Below are 27,284 nucleotides of genomic sequence, written 5' to 3'. Positions count from 1 at the left end.
CTCTACGGACTCCCTCACCTTGGAAGTTATCCTCTGGGCTTCGCTCTGAGTTGCTCCACGGCCACCATGCCCTTTTATAGGCATGGCGAAGAACCTTGCCACCACGTGCGCCGAGTCACCGCGGCACACGTGGTGCCACGCCCCTTGAAGTGCGGCAAAGTCCTCGCCACCATGCGCGCCGAGTCGTCGCGGCACACGTGGCGGCCCCCTCCTGCAGCAAGAGCCTCGAAGCGCTGTGAGGGCCTTGAAGTGTGGTCGCCACGCACTACTGAGCACTGCTAGATGACACAACCCGTGAGTGGTCCACGAGCACCATAGTGCGCCCGATTCCGTCCTTGCCCTGCATGTCAGATTCTTACCGAGCCCAAGATGCTGCAATTTTTTTCGAAATGCACGAAAAAGACGCAACACAGGCAGAGCACTGATAACCCTCCTGCCTCCCAGCCCCCGGGCACAAAGGGGTCGATGCCAAACTTAGGTTGTGAGAACTCTTCCATTCCAGAACGCAGCCTCTGCGTGATGCGCGTTGCGGGGAGCCTGGCAACGGCATGGGCCCGTGCCGGAGTGAGCCGGCAACGGGTTTTTGTTTTCGAGGCTCCGACAGCCCCCCCGCTCACAACCTAAGATGGAATGAGACTTCTGTGCACCTAAAGCAGGAGACAGAACAAAAAGCATGCAAATAGTCGAGGCAAATTGAAACTCAAAGGAAAGCACCTATCTATATTCATAAAAACTAGTGGTTTACAATTGGGGGTTGCCCGGCTACACTAGCTCGAGAGGCATGCTGCCGGAACATCACCTGTGGGTCGGGCTCTGCCGCCTCACGAGTAGAACTTACGCAAGTGCTCAAGGTTCCAACTATTTTGCACCGGCAACCCTTCTTCGGTTTCCAGCTGGACAGCCCCCGGCCTGGTTACCTGCACTACCCAGAAGGGGACCTCCCATTTCGGAGCCAGCTTGTTCTCGGCCTTCGTGCCTTGTATCCGGCACAGGACAAGGTCTCCGATCTCGTGCTCCCGGGGACGGACCCGCCTATCATGGTAACGGCGGAGTCCCTGCTGGTAGTGTGCAGCCTGCACAGCAGCCCGGCATCGAAGTTCTTCGATCAAGCTTAGATCGTCAACCCTCTGCTCGAGTTGGCTATGGTTATCGTACGCGCGTACTTGAGGGGATCCATGCTTGAGCTCGAGGGGCAGCACCACTTCTGCCCCGTAGACAAGGGCGAAAGGAGTTTCACCCGTTGCCCGGCCAGGTGTGGTCCTGATCGACCACAACACGGGCTGGAGTTCTTCGACCCAATGCTTCCCGTGGCCTTTGATCTTGTCAAAGGTTCTCGTCTTGAGTCCCCGCAGCACCTCTGCGTTGGCTCGCTCCGCCTGTCCGTTGCTCCTCGGGTGAGCAACAGAACCGAAGCGGATCTTGGTGCCCATGTCGTCGCAGTAGGCTTGGAACACGGCGCTCGTAAACTGTGTGCCATTGTCAGTGATGATGCCGTTAGGCACACCGAACCGGCACACAATGCCCTTGAAGAATTTGATGGCTGCCTGAACGGTCACCTTCCGCACTGGCTCCACTTCCACCCACTTGGAGAACTTGTCGATGGCCACGAGCAAGTACGCGTAGCCGCCAACCGCCCTCGGCAACTTGCCGACGATGTCCATCCCCCAGACCGCGAACGGCCAAGAGCATGGAATGACTTGCAAGGCCTGTGCCGGCTGGTTACTCTTCTTTGCATGGAACTGGCACGCCTCGCATGCCTTGACTAGCTTCTCAGCATCGGCTAGCGCTGTAATCCAATAGAAGCCGTGCCGGAAAGCCTTGCCGGCCAGAGCCCGGGAGGCCACATGGTGGGAACATGTGCCTCGGTGTATCTCTTCCAGAAGCGCGCGCCCTTCGTCCTGGGGCACGCAGAGGAGCTTCACTCCATTTGCACGTCTCCGGTAAAGGTTCCCGTCCACCAGTGCGTACATCTTGGCTTGTCGGGCCACGCGTTCTGCGGCAGTGTCATCTTCCGGGAGGGCTTCCCCCTTCAGGTAGCAGGCGATATCCACCGCCCAAGGCGAGGTTTCCCTGCTCATGCATGCCGCTACATCAACGGCATGGACCTCCGCTGTTGCGGGGTTTCCTTCGGTTGCCAGGGGGGCTTCCCCGGCAGCCGGCTTGGGGGCAACCGAAGGCGCAGTCTGCCTGGGCCAGAACACCCCCGCCGGAACCTTCCGGCGCTCTGCCGCCAACTTGGATAGCTCGTCAGCCGCGAAGTTATCCCTGCGCTTGACGTTCTCAAATCGCAGGCCCTTGAACTTGCGTTCCAGCTTGCGGACCTCATCCACGTACGCTGCCATCAGCGGTCAGTCGTAGTCCTTGTTAACCTAATTGATCACGAGTTGGGAATCCCCGCGAACAACTAGGCGCTTGATATCGAGGACGATCGCCACCCGCAACCCATCAAGCAAGCCTTCGTACTCGGCCGTGTTGTTGGTGGAGTTGGGGAAATCAAGCTCGATGGCGAACTTCAGCTGGTCTCCTGTGGATGACTCGATGACGACTCCAGCGCCTGCTCCCTGCAAGCTGAATGCACTGTCAAAGTACAGGATCCAGTGGCCTTCGTCCAGCCTGCCGAGCAGGCTGGTCTTTGGCTCTTCTTCCTCTATGCCCGCCGAAGTCCACTCCGCAACGAAATCGGTCATAGCCGCACTCTTGATGCTCTTGGTGTTGGTGAAGTGTAGATCGAACTCCGACAACTCAATCCTCCACTCGGCCACCCTTCCGGTGGCTTCACGGTTGGTGAGGGCCCGCTCAAGGCACAATCCCGACACCACCGTGATGCGGTGCGCCTGGAAGTAATGGCGCAGCTTGCGTGATGCAAGAAGAATCCCCAACAAGAGCTTCTGCACTTGCGGGTACCGCGTGCGGGCGTCGTGCAGCACCGTGCTGACGAAGTACACAGGGTGCTGCACGAGCCGTTTGCACGGTGCTGACGCCGCCTATCCGTCGGCGGTCCCCGGGTCTGAGGCGGTTGTCGGGGCTAGCCCAGCCCACTACCCCGCAACCTCAGCCCCCAGTGGGTCTTCTTCTCTTTCGGCAACTAGTACCGAGCTGACCACTTGGTCAGTCGCCGCCAAGTAGAGTAGCAGCGGCTCGCGCGGCTTGGGGGCGACAAGGATCGGCGGCGACCTCAGGTACCGCTTGAGATCCTGGAACGCCGCCTCAGCCTCGGGGGTCCAGCCAATTGGGCCCTTCTTCTTCATTACCCTGAAGAAAGGTAGGGCGCGTTCGCCCAGCCTAGAGATGAATCGTCCCAGCGCGGCTACGCAGCCGTTGAGGCGCTGCACGTCCTTCACCTTGCGGGGAGCGCCCATTTTCTCGATAGCTTCTATCTTCTTTGGGTTGGCTTGAATCCCCCTGTGTGAGACCAAGAAGCCTAGAAGCTGACCCGAGTCTACACCAAAGGTGCATTTCTCAGGGTTCAGCTTGAGCTTGATCCTGCGGAGGTTGTCAAACGTTTCCTGCAGGTCATCAACCAGCGAGTCCCCGCGTTTCGATTTGATGACGATATCGTCCATGTAGGCCTCAATGTTTCGGCCTAGCTGGGATCCCAAACACTCGTGTAATGCACGCTGGAATGTTGATCCGCGTTCTACAACCCGAAAGGCATGCACGTGTAACAGTAGCTGCCAACCGGGGTGATGAACGCCGTTTTTTCTTCGTCTTCGGCTGCCATCTTAATTTGATGGTAGCCGGAAAAAGCATCCAAAAAACACAGCAAATCGCAACCGGCAGTGGAGTCTACTATTTGATCAATGCGGGGTACAGGAAAAGGATCTTTGGGACATGCACGGTTAAGATCAGTAAAATCTACACACATGCGAAGCTTATCTTCCCCCTTGGGTACTACTACAGGGTTAGCCAACCAAGTGGGGTACAGTACTTCCCTGATAGCCCCCGCAGCTTTAAGCTTGTCCACTTCTTGCTTGATGAAATCTTTGCGCTCCTGTGCTTGCCGACGGATCTTCTGATTGACAGGGCGGGCGTCCGGGCGCACCGCGAGTCGATGCTCGATCACCTTCCCTAGGGTCTCCGGGGAGGTCTGACGGTTCCCAAGCAAACACGTCGGCGTTCTCCCAGAGGAAAGTGATGAGGGCGCTTTCCTATTCGGCATTGAGGTTCGCACCGACGGTGACGGTGCGCTCCTCATTGCCGGCTTGGAGAGGCAGCTTCTTCACCTTGGCGGCCCCCTCCTTGAGCTTCCGGCCCTTGCGGGGCACAAGCTCGAGCCTGCGCCTCCCTCGGCAAGCTCTTGCGGGGCAGTGCGGGCCTTCTTCGCTACGGGGCGATCGCCTGGCAACGAGTCTTCGCTTCTGGCGACGTCCTCGTCACCGGAATTAGCTGCGGCGGCGGTCTTGACGACCTTGCCAACACACCAGGCTGCGTCCTTGAGATCGCACCTGACGGAGAGTACTCCATATGTGGACGGCACCTTCATCACGCCGTAGGCGCAGTGAGTCGCCACCATGAACTTGATCAGCGCTGGCCGACCAAGGATCCCGTTGTAGGGCAACGGGGTGTGCGCCACATCGAAGACTAGGTGTTCGGTCCTGAACGCTTCCCGGGACCCGAAGGTAACCGGCAGCGTGATGCACCCCAAGGGCCGCATGATCCCGGGGTTCACTTCCCGGAACGGGTCAGTGGGCTTCAACTGCCCCAGCGGTAGCTAAAGTTTCTCCACTAACCTGGCGGACAGGAGGTTCAACCCCGCTCCGTTGTCCACCAGCACCTTGGTCACCGTCATGTTGTTGATGATCGGTGAGACCACGAAGGGTAAAACCCCCGAACCCAGCTGCCGGGCTAGGTGATCGTTGGCGCTGAAAGTGATCGGCACGTACGACCACTTCAGCGGCTGCTGCACCTCCGCATCCGGCAACAGCGCACACACCTCTCGAGTGAGGCACTTCACCGAGGCGTGCGATGAGAGAGCGTAAGCTCCCCCATGGATGTAGGCGACGCCACGAGGCTCCTGGAAGCCGGGCTCGTCGCCCCCGCTGCAATCAGACTCGCGCTGCTCCTCGACGCGGGCCTTGTCTCGTCTCCGGGGAGGGCACTCCCTGCCGGCACGGGCCTGTCCACGTCCCCCTTGGGCTTCTCCTCGGCCGGCAACCCCACCGGCAGGCTTCGGCCCCGCTCTGGGGTCGTTGGGGCAATCTCGGGAGAGATGCCCGATGTCGCCGCAATTGAAGCAGGCACCGGCCGCTCGGTGCTCTTCATGATGCTGCTCACGCCTCTGCTTGATGCCTTGTAGGATGCGGCAATCCTGCGTGTCGTGGGTAGCGTTGGCGTGGATGGGATAGCGGGACGCGTCGCCTGGCTTGCCGCCAGACCCGCCACCGGGCGAGGCCTTCTTCGCAGGCCTCGCAGTAGCCCCCGACTCCGCGGCGAGGACTTGCTTCCCGTTACGCTTCCGGGAGCTCTTCTTCTGCAAGCCCTCAGCTGGGCTCGCGGCAGCCTTAGCTGCAAGCTCGGGCGGCAAGCGCCCTTCCTCGGCCATGGCACACTTGTGCGCCAGGGCGTAGAGATCCTGCATTGTCCGGATCAGATGCGTGCTTAGCTTCTCCCGCATCTTGGGGTCGCGGACGTTGATGGCGAAGGTATTAAAGATGGCGGCGGCCTCCGCCTCCGGGATGGAGCAGGAGAGGCTGGAAAAGCGGTTAACGAAGCTCCGCAGCGTCTCTCCCGGCTTCTGCACCACGGTGTGCAACTCCGCCATGGTTCTCGGGCGTTTGTAGCCGCCCTGGAACGCGCTCATGAACTGCTCTTGCAGGTCCGCTCAAGTGGCTATGGACCCGACAGGTTGAGTAGCCACGTTCTCGTTGATCCCTTGAGGACCATCGGGAACCAGTTAGCCCTGACCTTGTCGTTGGCGCCGATGGCGTGCATCCCCAACGTGTGGGTCAGGAGGAAATCCTTCGGCTTCACGGTCCCGTCGTACGTCCCAAGCGTCGGCGCTCGGAACTTGCGAGGCCATAATACCCGGCGCAGCTGAGCATCATCCTGCTCCTCCGCGTGCTGGCGCTCTACCTCACGCTGGCGCCGGCGCTCTAGGCACTGGCGGAGATCCTCCTGTTGGCGGGCGTTCAGGACGCTGCGCGCATCACCCCATGTAACGGTTGGTGACGAATCCGAGGACCCCTCAGGATCCCTGCCTCCTTGCCCTCCCTGCGGGGGAGGGTTCACCCCTGCCCCGAGACGCGGGGGGCGTCTCCACGCCCCGGGTTCTGCCAGCGGCCTGAGCCAGCCGGGGCACCCTCGCCCTTCGGCTGCTGGGCGGCGAGTGCGAGGAGCGCGTCCAACTCCGCACTCCACGCCTCGTGTGCCGGCGTGCCCTGCTGTGGCTCGTACCGCACCATGACTCGCGCGGCAATGATGGCTTCTGCCGGGGTTTGGGCTGAGGGCAGTTGATTCTCTGACCGGCTGCCCTCCGCCCTATCCCTCGGCGCACCAGGGTGAGTAGGGTGCGATCCCGTCGGCGTCGCTCGCGACGCGGTGTGCTCATGGCGCAGCTGCCGCTGCGCGTCTCTGGCCCGCGATTGAACTCGCTGGCCGGCGCGGGCGGCATCGTGGCCGCTCGCGCGACTGGCTCCGGCGCTGGGAGCCGCTGGCCCCCTCAGCCGGTTGCCCGGCGACGGTCGAGGAGGCGGGGGTGGCAGCTGCGACTGCTGCGCCCGAGATGGCTCAGGATTCTCCTGAGCCCGCGACGCGGCTTGCGCGTCGTGCAATCGCGTCTGCGCTGCTAGGGCGTCACGAGAGTCACCAGCCCGCTTGGGAGGCATAGCGACTGGCTCTGTTGTCGGGGTAGACGAGGCTGATGCTGTTGTAGTCGACGGCGCCGGCGGTCACCGGCGAGCTCTCCTCACGTGCCTCTACCTGGCGCGCCAGTTGTCGTAACACGGGGCTCAGACACCGGGGATGAGCGAGCACCCCCTTTTAGGTTCGGCAGTGGGCGACGGGGATCGCTCCGGTGATCGCTGGCGAGGCCAATGCGAGGCGTAAGAGCAAAATGAACACAAGAACACTTTTTACCTAGGTTCGGGCCACCCTATGGTGTAAAACCCTACGTCCTGCCTCCGATTTTGTTATTAGCCAGTGAACTAAGGTTTACAAGTTACCGGGGGGAGTCCCCGGGTGCTCTCTCTTTCTAGCTAAGCGCTACTTGCTACTTCTGAATTCCAATAGCCGTGAACTGGAAACCTGATCCTCTAACTCAGTCGGGCTGAACCGAACGAACCCTTTGACCGTTGGCAGGTGTCCTCCTTTTATACCGAAGGGGATACCACGGGTGCCTCGGTGCATGGGTGACAAATGGCGAACAAAGAGCTAGGGCAGCTTGGCCCCGCGCGCTGGCTTGCATGCAGGTTGGGTAGCCCTGCAACTAGGGCGCTAGGTGCCTAAGATTTACACCAGGCCAGTCACTGTAGGCTGACTGGACGGGGAATCCCCTTTCTGTCGGGGCATTTAATGATGGCGTGTGCTTCACTTCTTGTCCTGACGAACCCTGCGCACAGGGTGCCTGCCAAGCGGCCACGTGGCGCCGATATCACTCCCCCTCGGTCCCGCTCCTATAACGGACACCTGCGCCCGGGAACGCCCTTCCCGGCAAGTAACCTTTCCGGGAAGCGTCCATGCGGGATTTCTCTTGCTGCCCTACAAGGCAACCCCCGCAGCGCGGCTAGCCCTGCCAGGCTGGTGACTTGCCGGGCAGCTTGTGCGGCACTGCCCAGGGTGCGATACTTCCGGGGAGCAAGCGAGGTGGCCCACGCGTCACGCAGCGGTGGTACCCTAGGTGCCACTGGTGCGACAATGACCGAGTGTAGAATTGGAGACGGGAGAAGGCGCCTTGATACATTTCTTCTGTGAGCCTGACGGAGCGAGAGAGATGGCCAAACAGAGTTGATGGGTCATCGAGTCAGGGCTACTGGGCCAATTTTGCATTTGATCTTTATTTATTTATTTACAACAGGGTTCATCCGTTAACCCTTATTGCATCAAAGAGTCCACATTTCGTTAAAAAAATCAAAGAGTCCACATATTATACAATAAAAATAATATTTATTTAATTAAAATATTAATTAGGTGACCCATCGGGTATCCATGGGTATAAACCTATACCCATACCCTATCCATGACTAATCGGGCGATCCATCAGGTATACCCATGGGCGTAAATGTCGACCCATATCCTACCCATTTGGGTCAGATATCCGCAGGCGAGTTTCCACATTTAATACTTGCCAGTCATATAAGACTGACTCCAACCGCCACGCAGAGATAGGACTACGAGCAGAGAGATTGCCGAGAGGCCACCGACGGCAAGTCGTCTGAACTGCCCACAAGCCAGATCCGCCGAACAACTTGAGCAAAAAATTGGAAAAAAATACACATGCACTGCCAGTTTATTAATTAGGCTTGATTTAATCTAATATTGATAAGCTCTTTCAGAAAACCAGAAAAATCAAAATAGTCATACTCAACAAAATAATCAAATGTTTATACTCATAAACGAACATCCAACTACCAAAACATAAATTTGTTGTCCTTCTAACTCTTTGTTTTAACAGCTGAAGTGAGATAGTGGAGAGAACTAAAAAATTAAGTGATTCCTTCTCAAAACTTTTTTGACCGGGTGATGTTATATAATTTTCAAAAGAAAGTGTATTGTTCTATTTTGAGAGATTAGAGTATATAGACACAATCTTCGCTCTTCGGAAGAAACCTTTTTTAAAGAAATATTTGGTGATCGTTAAAGAAGAGCAAAGAGAGGTTTTGATGCATGTTTTTGAATGTATCATTTTATTTTGTTGTTTCATTGCAACGCACGGGCATTTCAGCCAGTAACCTAAAAACGGGACATAATCGTGATGAATGACATTGTGGTGTTAATTTATTTTCTTACTTTTCTCCGCGGTGGCAACATTCAGGTGCTGGAGTATAAAGGTTCCGCAGTGGTTTTTTATAATTTGCAGTCTGTACAAGTACGTACAAGTCGTGCTGCCTTGATCCATTTTGGTGCGAAGAACTGATGTTTCAGCATAATACCTCTCTGCGATTTACTTCTCCGTTCTTGTATAAAAGCAGTACTTTTCCGTTTTATAATTCTTGTCGAAATATTACATGTATTTAGATTTTTTAGGAAATAGATACATCAATTTCTGACAAATTTGAGACAACAAATATGAAACGGATGGAGCAGTTCAGAATCCCTAATCGACAGTTGAATCTTCCATTTGGGTTATATCCAACTGCAGGCCTGGGTACCGGTGCTTTGAGTGAAATATTAGCTAAGTTGTGGTTACAAGCAACTCTAGCACGCGGTGGTTTTATGAAACTCATTCTTTCATTAAGAAAAACGTTATATAGTTGCTGACCCTTTTTTAATTAAATTGCGAAGTTTAATTGCTGTACATGAACGTGGACGGTTGAGGCCGTCGTAGACTGAGTAGTTTTTTTTTTTATAACTCGTAGACTTGGGGTACTTGGGCCCGGATGGCGCGTGGGGGTGGAGCGTGTAGCAGTTTCGTGGGCCGGCGGGGAAGCTGCGCACGTTGTGCCAGCCTGGGCCCATCTTTGGAGTGATCTACTGGGCCGAGATGTTGTGGTTGCTGCCGGCGTACCCGGTGAACCGCAGCTTCGTGGCGTTGTCCACGTTGCCGGAAGAATTTTCAGGCAGGCCGCACTGCCGCAGTCTATGCTTATGAAACCTGCACGTATGCCCTCAACAAAAAAAAAAAAAGAAACCTGCACGTATATACTGCCAGAAACGAGCAGCTCTGAAGAATTACAGCGTATTTAAATCCACGAAATGTACGTGCATAGCTAATGAACTGGTTTTATTTTTTAGTGAGATGTTTTTGTTATTTCATTGACTTTTTTTCTAGGATACACCATCAACTGGAGCCTATCTCATTGACAAAACTGAAAAAAGAAGTGCAGCTATGTAGTGCTACATTGCAATCCAGGCATTGTGTGTCCGAAGATCTGGAAATGTCGGGAAAATGAACAGAAGCGGAACAGCTCTAGCGAAGTCACTACCACATGTCAATCGGTTCATATAAGCTTAGCCTGTCCGGCCATCCAGTTGGGGAAGGGTCGAGCAGATCACAAGGGCGATGGGATGGATTGACTTGGGTGCGAGTCAATGGCTTTGCTGGGCGCAGGACGTGCATGTATGGATGCCCGGTGACCGGCGGACCGAAGACTTTTCGTGCGCAGTGTACAGGGCTGCTCATCATTTGATTTCTATGAGTGTTCACAGATGCTCGTGGACAGTTCGAGCCAGCGATTTCTTGTGATTACTATAAGCTTTGACATTACATACATGCATGCCCCGTTCTGAGCATCTGTGCCTCCTCCTCCTCCCAAAGCATCATGCATGCCTCGTCGTGTAGTTCGAGTTCACGGCACCAAGTTGCAGAAGGCATTGAGACAGAGGAGAATGGGTCTGTGATCTTCGGATCTGGCTTGATCCGACGGGACTTGGCAAGGCGAAATCAACAATTATGGCCGGGGCCTTGAGCGGTGGTGATGGAGGTTTAATTAATGTGATTTTTTTATGCTACATGTATTGTTTTGGTGTGCCATAATCATGTATGTTGTTTGTTGCATACATGCGAGCATTATGTTGCAATGACTCTCTCTATGTCTCCTATACAAGGTATTTCTCGGTCGTTGGATGAGTTGCTTTCCCATGATGCATGTTGCTTTTCATGTTAGGTGTGTTGTTATCTCTTTCAACGTTTTTGTCGCAACAAAATGAAGATTTATCGTATGCACTAAAAAATTGTTTCACACGTTCTCGCGGAGGAATGTTTGACACACAAAAGAATGTTTGATGCGAAATTTTGATGTCACGACGATCAAACGATTTGACTTTGTAAATACGGAGTAGATCGAATGCTGTAAAGAACTATCAGATGGAAAATAAAATAAACTGATAGAGCGCTCCGCTGTTTAAAGGCGTTCTAAACTCAAATATTCTCTCCGTCCTATATTAAACGACGAAATATTACATGTATTAAGACGTTTTTAAGGCATAAATATATTTATATTTTGACAACTTTGATTCACTGGGACGACTCGACACTCCCGTCCCAACCAAAGATATGAGCGCCCAGCTTCAGAGAAAGGTCAGAAGAACAGAGGGCACGACCAAGTGACCAAGTCCACCGAATTTAGGCCTCCAAGTCGTGCGCTGTGTCAGAAAGAGGACGTTGACGAGGTCGAATTAAGGGAAGTCGTCTCTCCGCCCATGTTATCCACTAGTCTCGTCGACGGTTGGTTGCCACTTGAATTTGGGTGGCCAGCGAGGGTAGAGCTGCCCGGCGACTGACTATACGGCTCCGTGCTGCAAGTTGCGACACAGGATACTTAGCTAGCCGCGCCAACTAATGACAGTCTAACAGAGTATGTTAGCTTTAATCCTGCTTATTAATCAGAGTAAAACAGATCTATATTATGCCCCATCAGCCATTCGCATGTTCCATGGAGCAATCAACGCCGCGAACCATGGCTGCCACGCCGTGGCTGCTGCTGCTGCTTCTCTGCCTCGCCGCCGGCGGCGTTCTCCAAGCTCGCGCCCAGCCTGACAGCAAAGGTATATACACGCATGGCATGCTCAATATTTGTTTGAAGATAGATACTTACAATAAGTATGGATCATGCACAAATGCACCAAATTGATCGATCAATCGAGCGCGTGCCTTGGGATTTGGGAATGCAGGATTCATAAGCATAGACTGCGGCTTGCCGGGGCTGAAGGGCTACGCGAACGAAACCACCAAGCTCTCCTACGCCACGGACGCCGGCTTCACCGACGCCGGCACCAACCACAACATCTCGGCCGAGTACGTCACGCCGTCGATGGCCAGGAGCTGGTACAACGTGCGCAGCTTCCCCGACGGCGCGAGGAACTGCTACACGCTGCGGTCCATCGAGCCGGGGCTCAAGTACCTGGTCCGGGCAAGGTTCAAGTACGGCAACTACGACGGCCTGGACAGACCCCCCGTGTTCGACCTCTACGTGGGGGTCAACTTCTGGACGGTGGTCAACATGACGACGCGCGGCCTGACGTTGATCGAGGAGGCCATCGTGGTTGTGCCCGACGACTACGTCCAGGTCTGCCTCATCAACACCGGCGCCGGGACGCCCTTCATCTCCGGGATCGACCTCAGGCCGCTCAAGAAGACGCTCTACCCGCAGGCCACCGCCGCGCAGGGCCTTGTCCTGCTTGCCAGGTTCAACTTTGGCCCCACCGACGAGACCGCCATCGTCAGGTAAACAAACGAGACCTGCAGTTCATTCTTGAGTTTCCATTCTTGACCTTCAGCTGACTTGATTAATCGGTCAGGTACCCTGACGATCCACACGACCGGGTATGGTTCCCATGGGTGGACGCGGCGAACTTGGCCGAGATAACGACGAAGAACAGAGTGCAGAACGTGGACAACGACTTGTTCGAGGCGCCGACGGCGGTGATGCAGACGGCGGTGAGGCCGCGGAATGCTTCTAGAAACATCGAGTTCTACTGGGAAGCGGAGGCCCAGCCTAACGACCCGTCGCCCGGGTACATCGCCATCATGCACTTCTCCGAGCTGCAGCTCCTCCCAGACAAGGCCGTGCGCGAGTTCTACGTGAACCTTAACGGCAAGCCGTGGTACCCTGAGGGCTACTCGCCGCAGTACCTCTACACCGGGGCCACCTACAACACCGTCCCCTCCAGGCACAGCCGCTACAACATCTCCATCAACGCCACCGCCAACTCCACGCTGCCGCCGATCATCAACGCCGTCGAGATCTTCTCTGTCATCCCCACCACCATCATCGCCACCGATTCCAAGGATGGTACGTCACGCAGAAACTGACTGCTAAGTCTCCCTCCGTTCTTAAATATTTGTCGTGATTTTAGTATAAATTTGCACTAAGAGAGCTGGTGATTAAGCCACCGGCGGATCCATAGGGTGGCCAGGGTGGTCCATGGACCACCCTGAAAATACATCCCGTATACATATACACTAGTGTATCTTAAACCCACCAAAAAAAAAATCAGCCCGAGCAGATAGCTCATTTTCTCGGCCAGTTCTCGTTTTCTTTCTGTTGTGTAGTGTACGCGTCATCACGTCAGATCGGGTCTTGTAGCAGCCTAGCGATCGATCACAAGAAGTTGGCATCGTATTGTATTTTTGCCGAGCAGACGAGCATGAGCAGGTAACATCGCATAGTATTTCTCGTCATCATCATCGTTGACTGCCAGCGGACGGTAAACATACGCTTCGTCACCGTGAGCATGTGACGAGGCAGCAGCTTACACGGAGCCGGCGACATTTTTCTCGGTCTTTCATTGAATCGAATTAAGATTTGCTCATTGATCGAATTGAAATTATCGCAAAATTGTTCCAATGCCGTTTTTTTCTCTTCCCAAATTCAATACTACTAGTATGTTTGAGGTAAAAATTTGCTGGTTATAATTTATATTGGGATAAAAATTTATACACTGGACCACCCTGTCTCAAAAACCTATATCCGCCACTGGATTAAGCATGGCACTTGGATTAACTGCAGTATCTGCCATCATGGCGATCAAGGCCAAGTATCAGGTGAAGAAGAACTGGATGGGTGACCCCTGTGTTCCCAAGACTATGGCGTGGGATAGCTTGACCTGCAGCTACGCCGTTGCCAGCGCTCCAAGGATCATAAGCGTGTAAGCATTTCATACAATTGTGTTCGCCACAGAATTTATTAACAAGAAAGATCGGGCAAGATTATTACATAACTACCGTGCCGTGCAGTGAAACTGATACATTGGATATCTGCCTTCTGTAGAAACCTGTCCTCCAGTGGTCTCAGTGGTGATATATCGTCTTCTTTCGCGAATCTCAAGGCTGTCCAGTACTTGTACGTTCTGAATTCTGGATCTATTTTGACTTGGTTTGAATTTATTTATTTTGCAACAAAAATGTGTTAAGAACATTAAAAATCATGTTTCCTATCTTGCAGGGATCTGTCAAAGAATAAGTTGATGAGCTCAATTCCAGAATCACTTTCATCGTTACCTTCATTGGCAGTTCTGTAAGTCAGGCAACTTTGGTCAAATTTGATCCATTTTCTACTTTGAGTCCCTCCCTTGTAAATAACATGCTATTTCTGTAGAGATTTGTCAGGAAACCAGCTCAATGGATCAATCCCTTCTGGACTTCTCAAAAGAGTTCAAGATGGCTCCCTCACTCTGAGGTATGTTTTCCCCCATACTAATAACCATCTTGAATTCATGATACTTGATAAATTCCATTAAACATCCGAGTTAGTTTCATCATATTCTTTTTTTAGATATGGTAACAATCCAAACCTTTGCACCAACGAAAATTCATGTCAACCTACTAAAACCAAGAGGAACAGCAAGCGGGCCATCTACATTGCTGTCCCTGTGGTTCTGCTTGTGGTGATAGTGTCAGTGACAGTACTGCTCTTGTGTTTGCTAAAACGAAAACGGCACGGTGAGGCTTTTGCATGTGCAAATCATTTATCTGTTGTATTGCCCCCTACGTGAACAATATTAATGTGATCTGTGTCATGTCACCTATGAAGGATCAATGAACAACTCCGTGAAGCCGCAGAACGAGACGACAACAAGCTATGCGCTGGGAAGTGATGTTGGTGGTGACAGTTCGCTGCGACTTGAGAACCGCCGGTTCACGTACAAGGATCTTGAGAGGATAACCAACAACTTCCAGCTAGTGCTCGGCCGGGGAGGGTTTGGGTATGTCTACGATGGCTTCCTGGAGGACGGCACCCAGGTGGCGGTGAAGTTGCGGTCTCATTCTTCGAGTCAAGGTGTCAAGGAGTTCCTCGCTGAGGTAGACTTCTTTTCACTGCAATTGATGTTTGATGGCAGAAGTTTATTTTGACAAATTCAGGGCGGCGGTGTGTGTATGTTAGAGTGAAATTTGAGAAGTGGTAAACGTATGTCCAGGCACAAATTTTGACCCGGATTCATCACAAAAATCTTGTCTCCATGATTGGTTACTGCAAGGATGGGGAATACATGGCACTTGTCTACGAATACATGTCAGAGGGGACCCTGCAAGAGCATATTTCAGGTATGCAAGTTCTGTTTACCACAGTATAATAACTTCAGATTTCAGAGTTTCTTCAAAAATGAAAAGGGAACACGTGTAACTTTGAAAACCTGGAACTGGCAAAATGCCGATCTTTTGTTTCGAAAAGAGGTAGCCTCTGCTTGCAAGTTTATTTTACAAGTTTTCCCCCTCAACAGAGAAATTAATGCCAAACTTGTAGGAAACAAGCACAAAAGAGAATGTCTACCCTGGAGACAAAGACTACGAATCGCACTTGAATCTGCGCAAGGTGGGCACTTGAATGGAAAGTATATATGTTGAATGTTTTGTGTTTTCAAAAACTTGAGCATCGATTGGTTTGATGGTTCAGGGCTAGAGTACCTACACAAGGGGTGCAACCCGCCTTTGATTCACAGGGACGTCAAGGCCACAAACATCTTGTTGAACTCGAGATTGGAGGCCAAGATTGCCGACTTTGGCTTGTCCAAAGCCTTCAATGGCGATAGTGACACCCATGTGTCCACAAACTACATCGTTGGTACACCTGGGTATGTGGACCCGGAGTACCAGGCAACAATGCAGCCGACGGCCAAGAGCGACGTGTATAGCTTCGGAGTCGTCCTGTTGGAGCTAGTCACGGGCAAGCCGGCCATCTTGCGAGAGCCAGTGCATGTCAGCATCATCCAATGGGCGCGCCAGCAACTGGCACGGGGAAACATCGAGGACGTGGTGGATGCACGCATGTGTGGTGATTACGATGTTAACGGGGTGTGGAAGGCTGCGGACATCGCGCTCAAGTGCACTGCACAGGCTTCATTGCAGCGGCCCACCATGACCGACGTGGTGGCGCAGCTGCACGAGTGTGTAGAGCTAGAGAAGGGACATGTTGGAGGCGACACAAACAGTAGTTCATACACCAGCGGCAACGTCAACAGCTCGACCTTGAGCTATGGTGCTTATGCCACTAATCAATCTGCTGATGTGAGCCAAAACAGCGATGCGTTTGAGATGCAGCATAACTTCAACAGGGTGCCAACTATGCCCACCGGTCCTGCTGCACGTTGAAGATTTATATGTTTCATTACCAATTTGGTCTAAAGAAAATTGTCAGTTTTATTAAAAAATAATTCCTTGGAAAATATGTATGAAAGTTCTGAACATGTTAATTTTGCAAAAAGTGAGTGCAGATGTCCGCATGTTGAGGCATTCAGAGTGTATAGTTTGATTGTTATTTGACGTTGGGATTTAGGAAAAAAAATATGTATTAATTGTTTGAAGCAACTACATTGTGTGGTGGCTCGGTGATTGGTCACGCTCTATAGTTCTTTTCAATGTAACACTCGATCTTCTTTCTAGTCTCCAACTCGCGTTGTTGTGTTTCCTTACGCTTATTTTTCTTAGTATTAGAGACTTTCTAGGGTACGTTTTAGGGCAGTAGTATTGAATCTATGCCAACTATTGATTACGACTAGATAATTCAGGCATTTTTCTCACGTTATTTTTTCTCCCTAAGGGCAGTTTGCGTGGGTCTAATACGACGTTAATTTAGACTTCATGGAACCATACTTGTTACTAATTTTTTTCACCGAAAACCATCATTCTTGAGACATGGCTTCTGAAAGAATGAAAGAACCTAAATCTGCCGATTTGTGAACTTCATTAGTTCAACAAATCAATGTAACAAGTGTACAAGTAATACAATAAACCTAAAGGATAGTTCGTGCAGCTGCACTTTTTGTGTTCTACGGGCGCACACCCAAGAAAGGAAAAAAAAAGACCGTGTTAACAATGTGCGCTCCAAAATTAGAACTATGCGGTGGTCCATGCATCAACTAGTCCTCGCACAAGCAGTATAGTGCACGGCATGCATGCATGCGAGGTTTCTTTGGAATCCAAAATATTTCAAAAAGCAATAACTTTTGAATCAAGCGTCGGAATTACGATCCGCTTCCAGAGTTGGAATTTTCTCGATGAGATCTTCAAAACTAGACCACACATGGGTATGTTTCGACTTTTGAAAAGCAACTTTTTGTTAAAAAGAAGCAGCTTCGGCTAATTGTTTTGCAACTTTGTCTAGTTTATTGAGAAATTTTGCCTCACGACATTGGGGCAACAATGTCTCATATGCTAGCAACTTTTCTCACATTGCATGCAACTTTGGCTCTCCTGCAAACAATTTTTTCTCATCCTTCACAACTTTCGTTCCTCTTCTACATACTTTGGTTTCACCAATGGCAACTTTGGCTTAAATCTTAGCAACTTTCGCTCCTGTACTTGCAACTTTGGGTTCAGAAGACAAACTTGACAACGTAAAAGACAAATTTGACGTATGAAATTTTTTTGACCAAACACTCCAAAAAAATGTCTACAATGGAGTGTAAGTTGCTAAAGTAGAGCAAAAAATGCCACTAGCATGGGGGGCCAAGTTGTCAGTATGAAAGTCAAAGTTGCTAGTATGTGAGTTAAAATTGCTAGTATGAATACCAAAGTTGCCATTATGAGAGGCAACATTGCAAATATAGAAGACAAAATTACTAGTATGGTAGGGAAAGTTGCTGCTATGGGAGGGAAAGTTGCCGGTACGAAGGAAAAGTCATTGGTATGTGAGTTGTTAGTATGAGATTCAAAGTGACAGTATGTGAGACAAAGTTGCTAGTATGAGCCAACATTGCAAATACAGAAGTCAAAGTTACTAGTATGTGAGTCAAAGTTGTGTTATGTGAAGGAAAGTTGCTGGTATGAAAAGAAAATTTGTGGGTATGGAAGGGAAGATTGTGAGTACAAGAGTCAAAGCTACTGGTATCTGAGTGGAAATTGTTGGTATGTTGAGAAAAATTGCTCGTATAAGAGGGAATGTTGTTTGTATGAGAATCAAAGTTTCTAATACGTGAGCCAAAGTTGCTATTATGAAAGATAAAGTTGCTACTATGATCGCAAAACATTGCAAACATAGAAGTCAAAATTACTAGTACGAGAGTTCAAGTTACTAGTATGGGAGGGAAAATTGTTGGTATAGGAGCCAAAATTAGTAATATGAGAGTCAAAGTTGCAAGCATAAAAGACAAAGTTGTCACATTAGTGAAAATGACGACCGAGCACACCAAAGATGCTAGCATAGGAGCCGTAGTTGTTAGAGTTGAGCAAAAATTGCTACTGGTAAGAAAGTCAAAGTTGAATACATAGTAGCTAAAGTTACGAGTATGAGAGTCAAAATTGGCAGTATGTTGAGCCAAAGTTTCTAGTGTGGAATGGGAGCCAAACTTGCCGGTATAGAAGCAAGCATTGTTACTATGGGAGTCAATATTGCGAAAAGAAAAAGGCCGCAACACATTAGTGAAAGTTCTCGTCTGAAACACCAAAGTTTTCTGCGATAGAGTGAAGTTGCTAGATGGGAGGAAAACATGTTACTCGTGTGGGAGCCAAAGTTGTTAGAACAAAAGATAAAATGGACGATACAAAAGACAAAGTTGCTACTTAAAAGACAAAGTTGCTACAATGCGAGTCAATTTTGCCAGTATAGATACCAAAGTTGCTACCACGGGACTAATATTTGCCTGCATATGAGTCAAAGTTGGTAACATGAGAGTGAAAGTTGCCAACTTAAAAGAAAAGTTGCGAGAACATAAGACAAAGTTTTTAACTTAGAAGAAAAGTTGCGAGCACAAAAGACAAAGCCAAAGTTGCAAGTATAAGAACCAATGTTGTCACTACAGGCGCCAAAATTGCGAGTACAGAAGAGAAAGTTGTCGGAAGATAACAAAAGGTTGCCGGCACGAAAGAAAAAAATTTTGACACACTAACGCTAGTTGCTATTGAACAAATCAAACTTGTATGCGCTCAAGTGAAAGTTGCTAGAGCGAGCAAAAATCGCCACTTATACGGGAGCCAAAGTTGCCATCGTTTTTTCAACTCTAGCAACAAACAAGTTGCCAGAACAAAAGACAAAGTTGCTAGCGTTTGATCAATTTTAGCAGCGGAGGCAAAGTTGCCAGAATAGAATACAAAGTTACCAACTTAGAAGAAAAGTTGCAGCTTTTGTTCCAGTGTAGCACTGCGGACAAAGTTGTCGACTGCTACAGCAAAGTTGCAAAAAAAAACGAGAAATTTGCATTGTTTAACAGAGAAGTTGCTTTATAGAAAATATTAATCAAAGCATACTCAACTTGGATCTAGTTTTGAAGGTCTCGTCACGAGAGAGTCGACGGTGAAACGGAACATAATTCCGACGCACAAATTGAAAGTCATGGCTTTTTGAATGTTTGAATTCGAATTTATTACACATGTGTCATATCTATGGATGGGAATCATGCGGTAGTTCACGTGTGGAGAGAAAGAGAAAGCGAGCGAGAGGGGGACCTACATGCATGCAGGACACGATTCTAGGACAACCTGACGCACCGTGATCAAAATTGAGAGAGACACACGCAGACAGCGGGACGGGGGTTTCTGATTTTATTGACAATCATTGAGAACTTGCCATATACGGGGCGTTGACTTGTTGGGTTTAACCAGCCAACGGCCACTCACTAGTCTCGTCCATACATAAAATGTGTGCAACCGATCAACTATTAGGTGTAAAACACTCCGGCCCTATACAAATAGTTAGCAGTGCAATGCAACGACGGTACAGGAAGTTTAATTAATAAAGTTAGCGAACTAGCTAGGAAAAAACTTTCATGGCTCGTAGCCGAGACGGCAAGTCGACCTCCATTATTAGCAGCGCCGAGGAGTCGGTCGAAGAGTCCCGTGGCTTCCACGTCATCTCCCTGGTCTCCAAATCAACAAGGATGTGCGGAACACGGTGCGACGACCTGGAAGCAAACACACCCTTGAGCATCATCGGCAACACCATGCCACTGCTGCTCTCCCCGAAGCACGCGAAGCCAACCAGAGGACGCTGGCCGGGAACGAAGTCGGGGTCCAGCTCCCGCAGCTTCTCCTCCGCGTCGATCACGCCCTCCTCCAGCTCCCAACCGCCGCCGCCAGAGAGCTGCCGCCACACGGAGATCTTGAGCCCGTCGGCCACGAGCAGCTTCAGCAGCTTCCGCCCGTCGTCCGGCGAGGTGTAGGACGCCAGGTGGAGCTGGAGGAGCCCTTGATTATCTGCTTTGACGAGGGCCGCGGGGAGCTTCACCCTGCTGCCGGGGTTCGCCGCGAGGACGTCGTAGGTGAGGATCTCGCGGCCGTGCGGCAGCAGCCAGTGGATGACGCCGCCGGGGAGGACGACGGGGTACGGCCGGGTCTCGGGCCAGAGCTGCGAGAAGGCATCGTCACGGAGTATCGCGACGGGTTCTTCCCCCAAGGCACCGCACGGCGCGGCGGCGACGTGGACTTGGATGACGCGCGTGTTGCCGTTGCTGCTGCTGCTGTTTTTTTTGCCGGAGAACTTGATGCCCGGGTCGTGGAAGAAGATGAGCAGGAAGGGGAAGCCGATCCCGTCCTCCGCGGCGGTGAGCAGCAGGAGGCTCCTGCGGCTGCGGAGGTGGCCTTCATGGGCGCCCGGCGGGGCCCGGAGGAAGACGCGGTGGCCGGTGAAGGGGTCGTAGACGCAGAGGGAGGAGCGGGCGGGTGACGGGTGGCGGCGGCAGAGGAGCACGAGCCCGCCGCCGGACGTCAGGGGGCAGTACTCGGCCAGGAGGTCGTCCGCGTTGCGCGACATGAAGGGGGACAGATGGCCGACGGCGGAGAAGGCCGCGGCGGCTGCGGCGGCGGGGGGGATTATATTGGGGTCCGGGTGGGCCAGGGGAGGGGCGGCGGCGGGTCGGCGACGTCGTTGTGGGAGTGGAGGCAGGCGAGGAAGCAGGGCGGCACGATGCCGTTTCCGTCTGCGGGGAGGAGGAAGGAGGGGTCGCGGAGGATGTCGCGGCGGAGGAGCTTGCAGGTGGCGGCGCAGCGGATGAGAGTTGGGAGGTCGGAGCGGGCGATTATGTCCAGCATAAGGTCGGCCGGGAGCGTCCACTCGATCGCCGGCGGCGTGCGTGATGGGATTTCTCGTCGGACGCGTTTCCCGGGCCCGGCGGCCGGCTCCTCCATGGATATGATCGATCGATCGTGTTTGAACTTTGAAGGGGATCGATCGACGCGCAGATTAATTTGGGGCGAATCGATCCCTTGTTTAGCTGTGTGCTCTATATAAAACGACCACGCAAATTACCGAAAGGCAATGATCGATCGAATTGCAGTTTGGACCGAACTGAGCCACAAAATCCGTCTCCGCGACCACGTGGATGGCAAATATATAGCTGCGCCACGTGGGCCTTTACACGTCATACAGGCGGACGCCTATGACTTCCGGTGCCGTCATAGCTGCTGCCTCTGCATCCCTAACATTGCTTGATCATCAGAACATATTAAGTCTCCAAAGCCACCCAGATTTACACAAATAAAATGGAAACTGTCAGTGACAGGAGAGGAAACTACCTGCCTAGCTAGTCACTCTAAGACTTAGAAAACCCTTTCCCTCTCTCACTCACTCCTGGCCTAGATGGTTTGTTTTGTGGAGTTCTGTCAAAAACCGACAACACAATGAAGTCTATGTACAAAGCCTTAATCAATTCGAATTGTCACGTTGGCCCCATAAAGGCATTTGGAAACTTAAAGATCCTCTTGTTAGCCTCTCGGTCTCAAAATATTTTTGTTTTGCCCGGTACATCTGTCAAGATGTGATGCTCACAAAGATACCCTGGCTAAGTGTAGTTGGAATGACTGCAAAAATGTGTTTTTTGCGATCAAAGTGAAACCATCCAGCATTTGTTCTTTGATTGCCCTATGGCGCGCTTGCTTTGGCGGGTTGTTTTCTGACTTTAAATCTCCCTCCTCTGCTTAGTATCACCAATGTGTTCGGTCACTGGCTTACACATTGGTGATTGATATGGTGTCACACTGAAACTGTTCTTGATCCCTATTATATCAGGCGGTTGTCAGGGACACTTTGGAGTCTGGGTGGAGCCAATTGTAGATCGTCGCGCAAGATTTCCTCATTCAGCCTGGGTGAGGTGTCAACAATTGGCTTGGCAAAATGTAATGCTTTCCATCCTTTTGTATTATGAATTTACATTTGTGATACGATGAATGATGTTCGAGACATTAATAATATGAGGTTGTGTGTATCAATTCAATGTAGAGGCTGGGGTGCTCCCTCATTTTCCCAAAAAATATTTACGTGTGCACTATGGTACTCAAATTAGATCATATTGAACAAAAGCCTCTTTATTGATCACATTTCCTATTTTGCAGGGTTTTAATAGTCTTGAGATGACTGGACAAATGGCATGACCTTGGTCAACGGTTAATATTTTTCCATGTCAATAGTCAAACCGCTCACACGCGCTGGAGCAAGAGATAAAAACTCTAGGGTATTGATAATTGGAGTACTAAGTTTTTCTAGTCCTAGTAGTGAGTTATCAAAATTAGACTTCCGTGACAATTAAATGGTGAAAAATATAATCCCTTCCGCTCCTAAGTCCTTGCCGTCTTTTAGTACAAATTAATTTGAACTGTAACCATGACAAGGATTTAGAAACGGTGGGAGTGCATTTCTCTGTTTTGTATGGTCTAATTAAGAAACTCAAGTGCTGTTTTTAATTATTATAGGGGAGTTTTTATTTCTAAGGCTTTGATAGAAAATACAGGTGACAATTACAAAGCTGTCACGTATACGAGAATTAAGTGCAGAGGCGCCGCAAAAGTCAAAAGTCCATGGCCACCAGGCTAACAGCTCGTAGTTGCATGGAAAATTATAGAGTTGTAGGAGCACCGTGCCGCCAGCGAGGGCGCCGTTGACAAACTCTCGGTCAAGTGTGCAAAGCTGCTCAGCTCAGTCCATAACTCCATATACATGTGTTCTGCTCGTCTCTACCGTCATGGCGGTATCGCAGGCAGACCACACACCCACAGGCCAAGCTGAAGCTGGCCACTGGATCGATGTGCGTGCTGACGTGGCCAATCATTTGTTTCCGTTGAGCTACGAGTTTACCGAGTCAAAGAATTAGTTTAGAGAGTCGTCTCTTCTGAGAAATAGCAAACCTATTCATTAGTGGTGGCATGCATGTGCGCGCGCACGCAGCAAAATGAAGCTATCAGCGCGAGGAGCAATGGCGTCCCGGCCGTGGTTAATCCTCCTGCTCGGCCTCGCCGGCGTGCTTAAAGTCCCCGGCCAGCGCTCCCCCGATAGCACCGGTACGTGGGCTTAATTAATTAACCTGCCGTCAAATATTCAAATCTAACCATCCGTAATGAAATGTGCATTGATCAATCGAGCGTACGTAACGTACGTGCAGGGTTCGTCAGCATCGACTGCGGCCTGCCGCCGGAGCAAGGCGGCTACTTGGACGCGGCCACGAAGCTGCCATACGTCCCGGACGGCGCCTTCACGGACGCCGGCGCCAACCACAACATCTCCGCCGAGTACATAACTCCGTCCTTATCCAGGCGCTACCTCAACGTGCGCAGCTTCCCGAGCTCACCCCGGAGCTGCTACACGCTTCCCTCCACCGTGGCCCGGGGCTCCAAGTACCTTCTCCGGGCCACCTTCATCTACGGCAACTACGACGGGCTCAACAAACCCCCCGTCTTCGACCTCCACCTCGGGGTCAACTTCTGGCAGACGGTCAACATCACGAGCCCCGGCGCCGCGCAGATCGCCGAGGTCGTGGCCATTGTGCCCGACGAGTCCGTCCAGGTCTGCCTCGTCGACACCGGCTCCGGCACGCCCTTCATCTCCGGGCTCGACCTCAGGCCCCTCAGGGACACGCTCTACCCGCAGGCAAACGCCACGCAGGCGCTCGTCCTCGTCGACCGGAACAACTTCGGCGTCAATGGCTTGTCGTCCCTGATCAGGTACCCGGATGACCCGTATGACCGTGTCTGGATCCCGTGGAGCGACCCGGATAAGTGGTCGGAGATCGCGACGACGGAGAAGATCCAGGACCTGGCTGACCCGCGGTTCCAGGCGCCGCAGGCCGTGATGCAGACCGCCATCGCGGCACGGAACGGGTCGGCATCGCCCGGCACCATCGAGCTCTGGTGGGACGTCGTGCCGAGCCGCGTCTACCCGGGGGTGCCCGGGTGCGTCAGCATCTTCTACTTCGCGGAGCTCCAGGCGGTGTCCGGCGGCGCGCTGCGGCAGTTCGACATGGCCATCAACGGCACGCTCTGGAGCAAGGCGCCGTACACGCCGCGGCACCTCGCGTCGGACGGGTTCTTCAACGGCGAGCCGCACCGGGGCTTCACCCGGTTCAATTTCACGCTCAATGCCACGGCCAAGTCCACTCTGCCGCCCACCATCAACGCCGCCGAGTTCTTCTCTGTCGTCTCCATTGCCGACGTCGCCACGGACGCCAAGGATGGTGCGTGATGCTAATTTGTTCTTGCTGATTATTCTCTCGCTATAGATTGCACCGGTCTGATAATGTGATAGTTCTTGATCTATCTGTCTTTGATTAATTATTATTGAAATGAAAACGACAATAAAAACAGTTGCGGCCATTGCTGCGATCAAGGCTAAGTATCAGGTGAAGAAGACGAACTGGGCGGGTGACCCGTGCTCTCCCAAGGCTCTTGCGTGGGATGGGTTGAACTGCAGCTATGCCATTTCCATGCCTCCGAGAATCACAAGACTGTAGGTTCATCTGAGCTTAAACACTGAGGAAAGGGGATCGATCACTCTGTCTGTCTGAACTCTAACCATTGCGTGTGTTTCTGCAGAAATATGTCATTGGGTGGTCTGAGCGGCGATATGTCGTCTTACTTCGGCAACCTAAAAGTAATCAAGTATTTGTAAGTAGGCCGTTTCTAATTTAACCCAGTTAAAGGATGAAGTGTGCAAGTAAATTAAGCTCACACCTTTTGTATGCCTGTCTGTTATTTCAGGGATTTGTCGTACAACAATTTAACAGGATCAATTCCTAATGTCCTGTCAGAACTGCCCTTTCTCGTGATGCTGTAAGCAATTCTTATCCATATTGTCTTCGATCAGTATCTAGTAACATTAATCTGACTATTCTCTTACAATTTTCACAATTTATTTGCTTTCCAAGAGCTTACCAAATTGAAAATTCACATGATCAAAACAGACTTTAGGCTACTACTCTTGACGTGTCAAATATTTGCTCCCTTCAGAGATTTGACAGGTAACCAGCTTAATGGATCCATTCCCTCCGGGCTTATGAAAAGAATCCAAGATGGCTCCCTAACTCTCAGGTTAATCCATCATAGATCTGTTACACACTTGTGTAGCCAAAAATGAGTACTAACATTTCCTTATTTTTGGTAGATACGGCAAAAATTCAAACCTTTGCAACAACGGTACCTCTTGCCAGCCCACCAAAAAGAAGAGCAGCTCTATGCTTGCCGTCTACATTGCTGTTCCAATTGTTGCCGTTGTGGTGGCAGGAGCACTAGCAGCACTGCTTCTCATAGCAAGGAAAAGGCAAGGTTAGACTTAGGCATCAACACATCAATTGTTTCCCTGCAAAAAAAAAACATCAATTGTTCTACTTATGTGTATATAGCGATGCTAGAAGGTAACGATGTCAATAATAATGTCGTCTTGACGTGTGATCAGGATCAGGGAAGGGCAGCGTGAAGCCACAGAACGAAGCGAGCGCGTCACAGAACGGCGACGGGCAGCACAGCCTGCTGCAGCTGGAGAACCGCCGGTTCACGTACAGGGAGCTGGAGGCCATGACGAGCAACTTCCAGCGGGTGCTCGGCCGGGGAGGCTTCGGCTCCGTCTACGACGGCTTCTTGCCGGATGGCACCCAGGTGGCAGTCAAGCTGCGGTCCCAGTCCTCCAGCCAAGGCGTCAGAGAGTTCCTGACGGAGGTAACGTCTGAATCTGATCAAGTGTACTCCTACTCCGTACTAGTCACCGGGCTGTTTGGGGGGACAAGCATGTGATTTCTGTTCCCTTTAATTTCTTGCTCAGGCTCAGACCTTGACGAAGATTCACCACAAGAATCTAGTGTCCATGGTTGGTTACTGCAAGGACGGGGAGTGCATGGCGCTTGTCTACGAGCACATGTCCGAAGGAAACCTCGAAGACAAACTTAGAGGTGCCTCATTTGTACGAGCATTTGGAATCCTCAAGTATAGTTCGACAATACTGATGTCACCCGATGACGATCTTGTGCAGGGAAAGATCACAACGCTGGGTCTTTAACCTGGAGACAGAGGCTCCGTATTGCACTGGAATCCGCGAAAGGTACGTGTTCTTCCCATCTAGAATATGTACTGTACTTCTTTGCTGATTCCATAAAATGTTTTGTCAAATGTGATCATTGTCGACGACGGTGTGATGTGCGTGCAGGGCTTGAGTATCTGCACAAAGCGTGCAGCCCTGCTTTCGTGCACCGGGACGTGAAGACATCCAACATCCTGCTGAATGCGAATCTCGAGGCCAAAGTTGCCGATTTTGGCTTGCTCAAGGCTTTCAGTCAGGACGGTGATACGCACGTATCCACGGCGAGGCTGGTTGGCACGCACGGCTACCTTGCCCCTGAGTAAACAAGCTGCTACCTTGCTACCATCTTCTCTTCTGGTTGACTTGCTGCTGACCGTAACTCAGTTACTAAAGAGTAATGATGTACATAAACTTGCAGGTATGCGGCAGCTCTGCAATTGACGGTGAAGAGCGACGTGTATAGCTTCGGCATCGTACTATTGGAGGTGATCACGGGGCAGACGCCCATCCTGCAATGTCCAGATCCGACCAACATCATCCAGTGGGCGCGGCAACGGCTTGCACGTGGCAACATTGAAGACGTGGTGGACGTGCGCATGCAAGGTGAATATGATGTCAACGGCGTGTGGAAGGCCGCGGATGTCGCGCTCAAGTGCACCGTGCAAGCTCCTACGCAACGCCCAACAATGACTGATGTGGTGATGCAGCTGCAAGAGTGCCTTGAGCTAGAGGAGCAGCACCATCTTTGAGGCGGAGCATAGTTTTGGGAAGAGATGTTGTGTGAAGATTGAAGAAAGATTATGTTGTCCATGTGGTATAAAATATATGAAAGGCTTATATTTTCCCTAAGAAAATGTAATGCTTATATAATTTTCTCGAGCATTTCAAAGTTACTATACACACATGAAATGCAAATGTTCATGTATTTTTTTTCCAAGGGAGCGAATTGAAAGTAAATATTTACAAGTTTTTTTTCCCGGGTAA

The 27,284-nt window shown here is 51.3% G+C and overlaps 3 protein-coding genes across 3 annotated transcripts; 2 read left to right on the top strand and 1 right to left on the bottom strand.

Moving 5' to 3' along the window:
• The first annotated feature begins 11,369 nt into the window (after positions 1 to 11,369).
• LOC100821497 (putative leucine-rich repeat receptor-like protein kinase At2g19210) lies at positions 11,370 to 16,430 on the top strand. The gene is made up of 12 exons (XM_003568019.4): positions 11,370 to 11,640; positions 11,767 to 12,319; positions 12,394 to 12,887; positions 13,605 to 13,743; positions 13,866 to 13,937; positions 14,040 to 14,111; positions 14,193 to 14,273; positions 14,370 to 14,536; positions 14,628 to 14,896; positions 15,013 to 15,139; positions 15,339 to 15,407; positions 15,489 to 16,430. Exons 1-12 carry the CDS (start codon positions 11,502 to 11,504, stop codon positions 16,181 to 16,183), a joined length of 2,877 nt encoding a protein of 958 aa, XP_003568067.2. The 5' UTR covers positions 11,370 to 11,501; the 3' UTR covers positions 16,184 to 16,430.
• Positions 16,431 to 19,549: 3,119 nt separating this feature from the next.
• LOC106866138 lies at positions 19,550 to 20,808 on the bottom strand. The gene has a single exon (XM_014898887.2). The coding sequence runs from the start codon at positions 20,775 to 20,777 to the stop codon at positions 19,779 to 19,781; it is 999 nt and encodes a 332-aa protein (XP_014754373.1). The 5' UTR covers positions 20,778 to 20,808; the 3' UTR covers positions 19,550 to 19,778.
• A 2,215-nt stretch (positions 20,809 to 23,023) lies between these two features.
• LOC100822423 (leucine-rich repeat receptor-like serine/threonine-protein kinase At2g14510) lies at positions 23,024 to 27,271 on the top strand. The gene is made up of 12 exons (XM_003565971.3): positions 23,024 to 23,296; positions 23,398 to 24,465; positions 24,596 to 24,737; positions 24,824 to 24,895; positions 24,989 to 25,060; positions 25,238 to 25,318; positions 25,392 to 25,552; positions 25,683 to 25,942; positions 26,046 to 26,172; positions 26,253 to 26,321; positions 26,427 to 26,619; positions 26,719 to 27,271. The coding sequence occupies exons 1-12, from the start codon at positions 23,188 to 23,190 to the stop codon at positions 27,047 to 27,049; spliced, it is 2,685 nt and encodes an 894-aa protein (XP_003566019.3). The 5' UTR covers positions 23,024 to 23,187; the 3' UTR covers positions 27,050 to 27,271.
• Positions 27,272 to 27,284: the final 13 nt, after the last annotated feature.

This window comes from Brachypodium distachyon, chromosome 2, assembly GCF_000005505.3.
Source record: "Brachypodium distachyon strain Bd21 chromosome 2, Brachypodium_distachyon_v3.0, whole genome shotgun sequence".
NCBI lineage: Eukaryota > Viridiplantae > Streptophyta > Magnoliopsida > Poales > Poaceae > Brachypodium > Brachypodium distachyon.
Note: the sequence above shows the minus strand (reverse complement) of the source record. Positions and strands in the feature narration are given on the sequence as shown.

Coding starts and splice junctions, on each gene's coding strand:
- LOC100821497 (XM_003568019.4), top strand. CDS start 11,502: ATGCCCCATCAGCCATTCGCATGTTCCATGGAGCAATCAACGCCGCGA. Junction 12,888..13,604: donor CGCCACCGATTCCAAGGATG/GTACGTCACGCA, acceptor GATTAACTGCAG/TATCTGCCATCATGGCGATC. Junction 15,140..15,338: donor CCTGCAAGAGCATATTTCAG/GTATGCAAGTTC, acceptor CCAAACTTGTAG/GAAACAAGCACAAAAGAGAA.
- LOC106866138 (XM_014898887.2), bottom strand. CDS start 20,777: ATGTCGCGCAACGCGGACGACCTCCTGGCCGAGTACTGCCCCCTGACG.
- LOC100822423 (XM_003565971.3), top strand. CDS start 23,188: ATGAAGCTATCAGCGCGAGGAGCAATGGCGTCCCGGCCGTGGTTAATC. Junction 25,943..26,045: donor TCAGAGAGTTCCTGACGGAG/GTAACGTCTGAA, acceptor TTTCTTGCTCAG/GCTCAGACCTTGACGAAGAT. Junction 26,322..26,426: donor TGCACTGGAATCCGCGAAAG/GTACGTGTTCTT, acceptor ATGTGCGTGCAG/GGCTTGAGTATCTGCACAAA.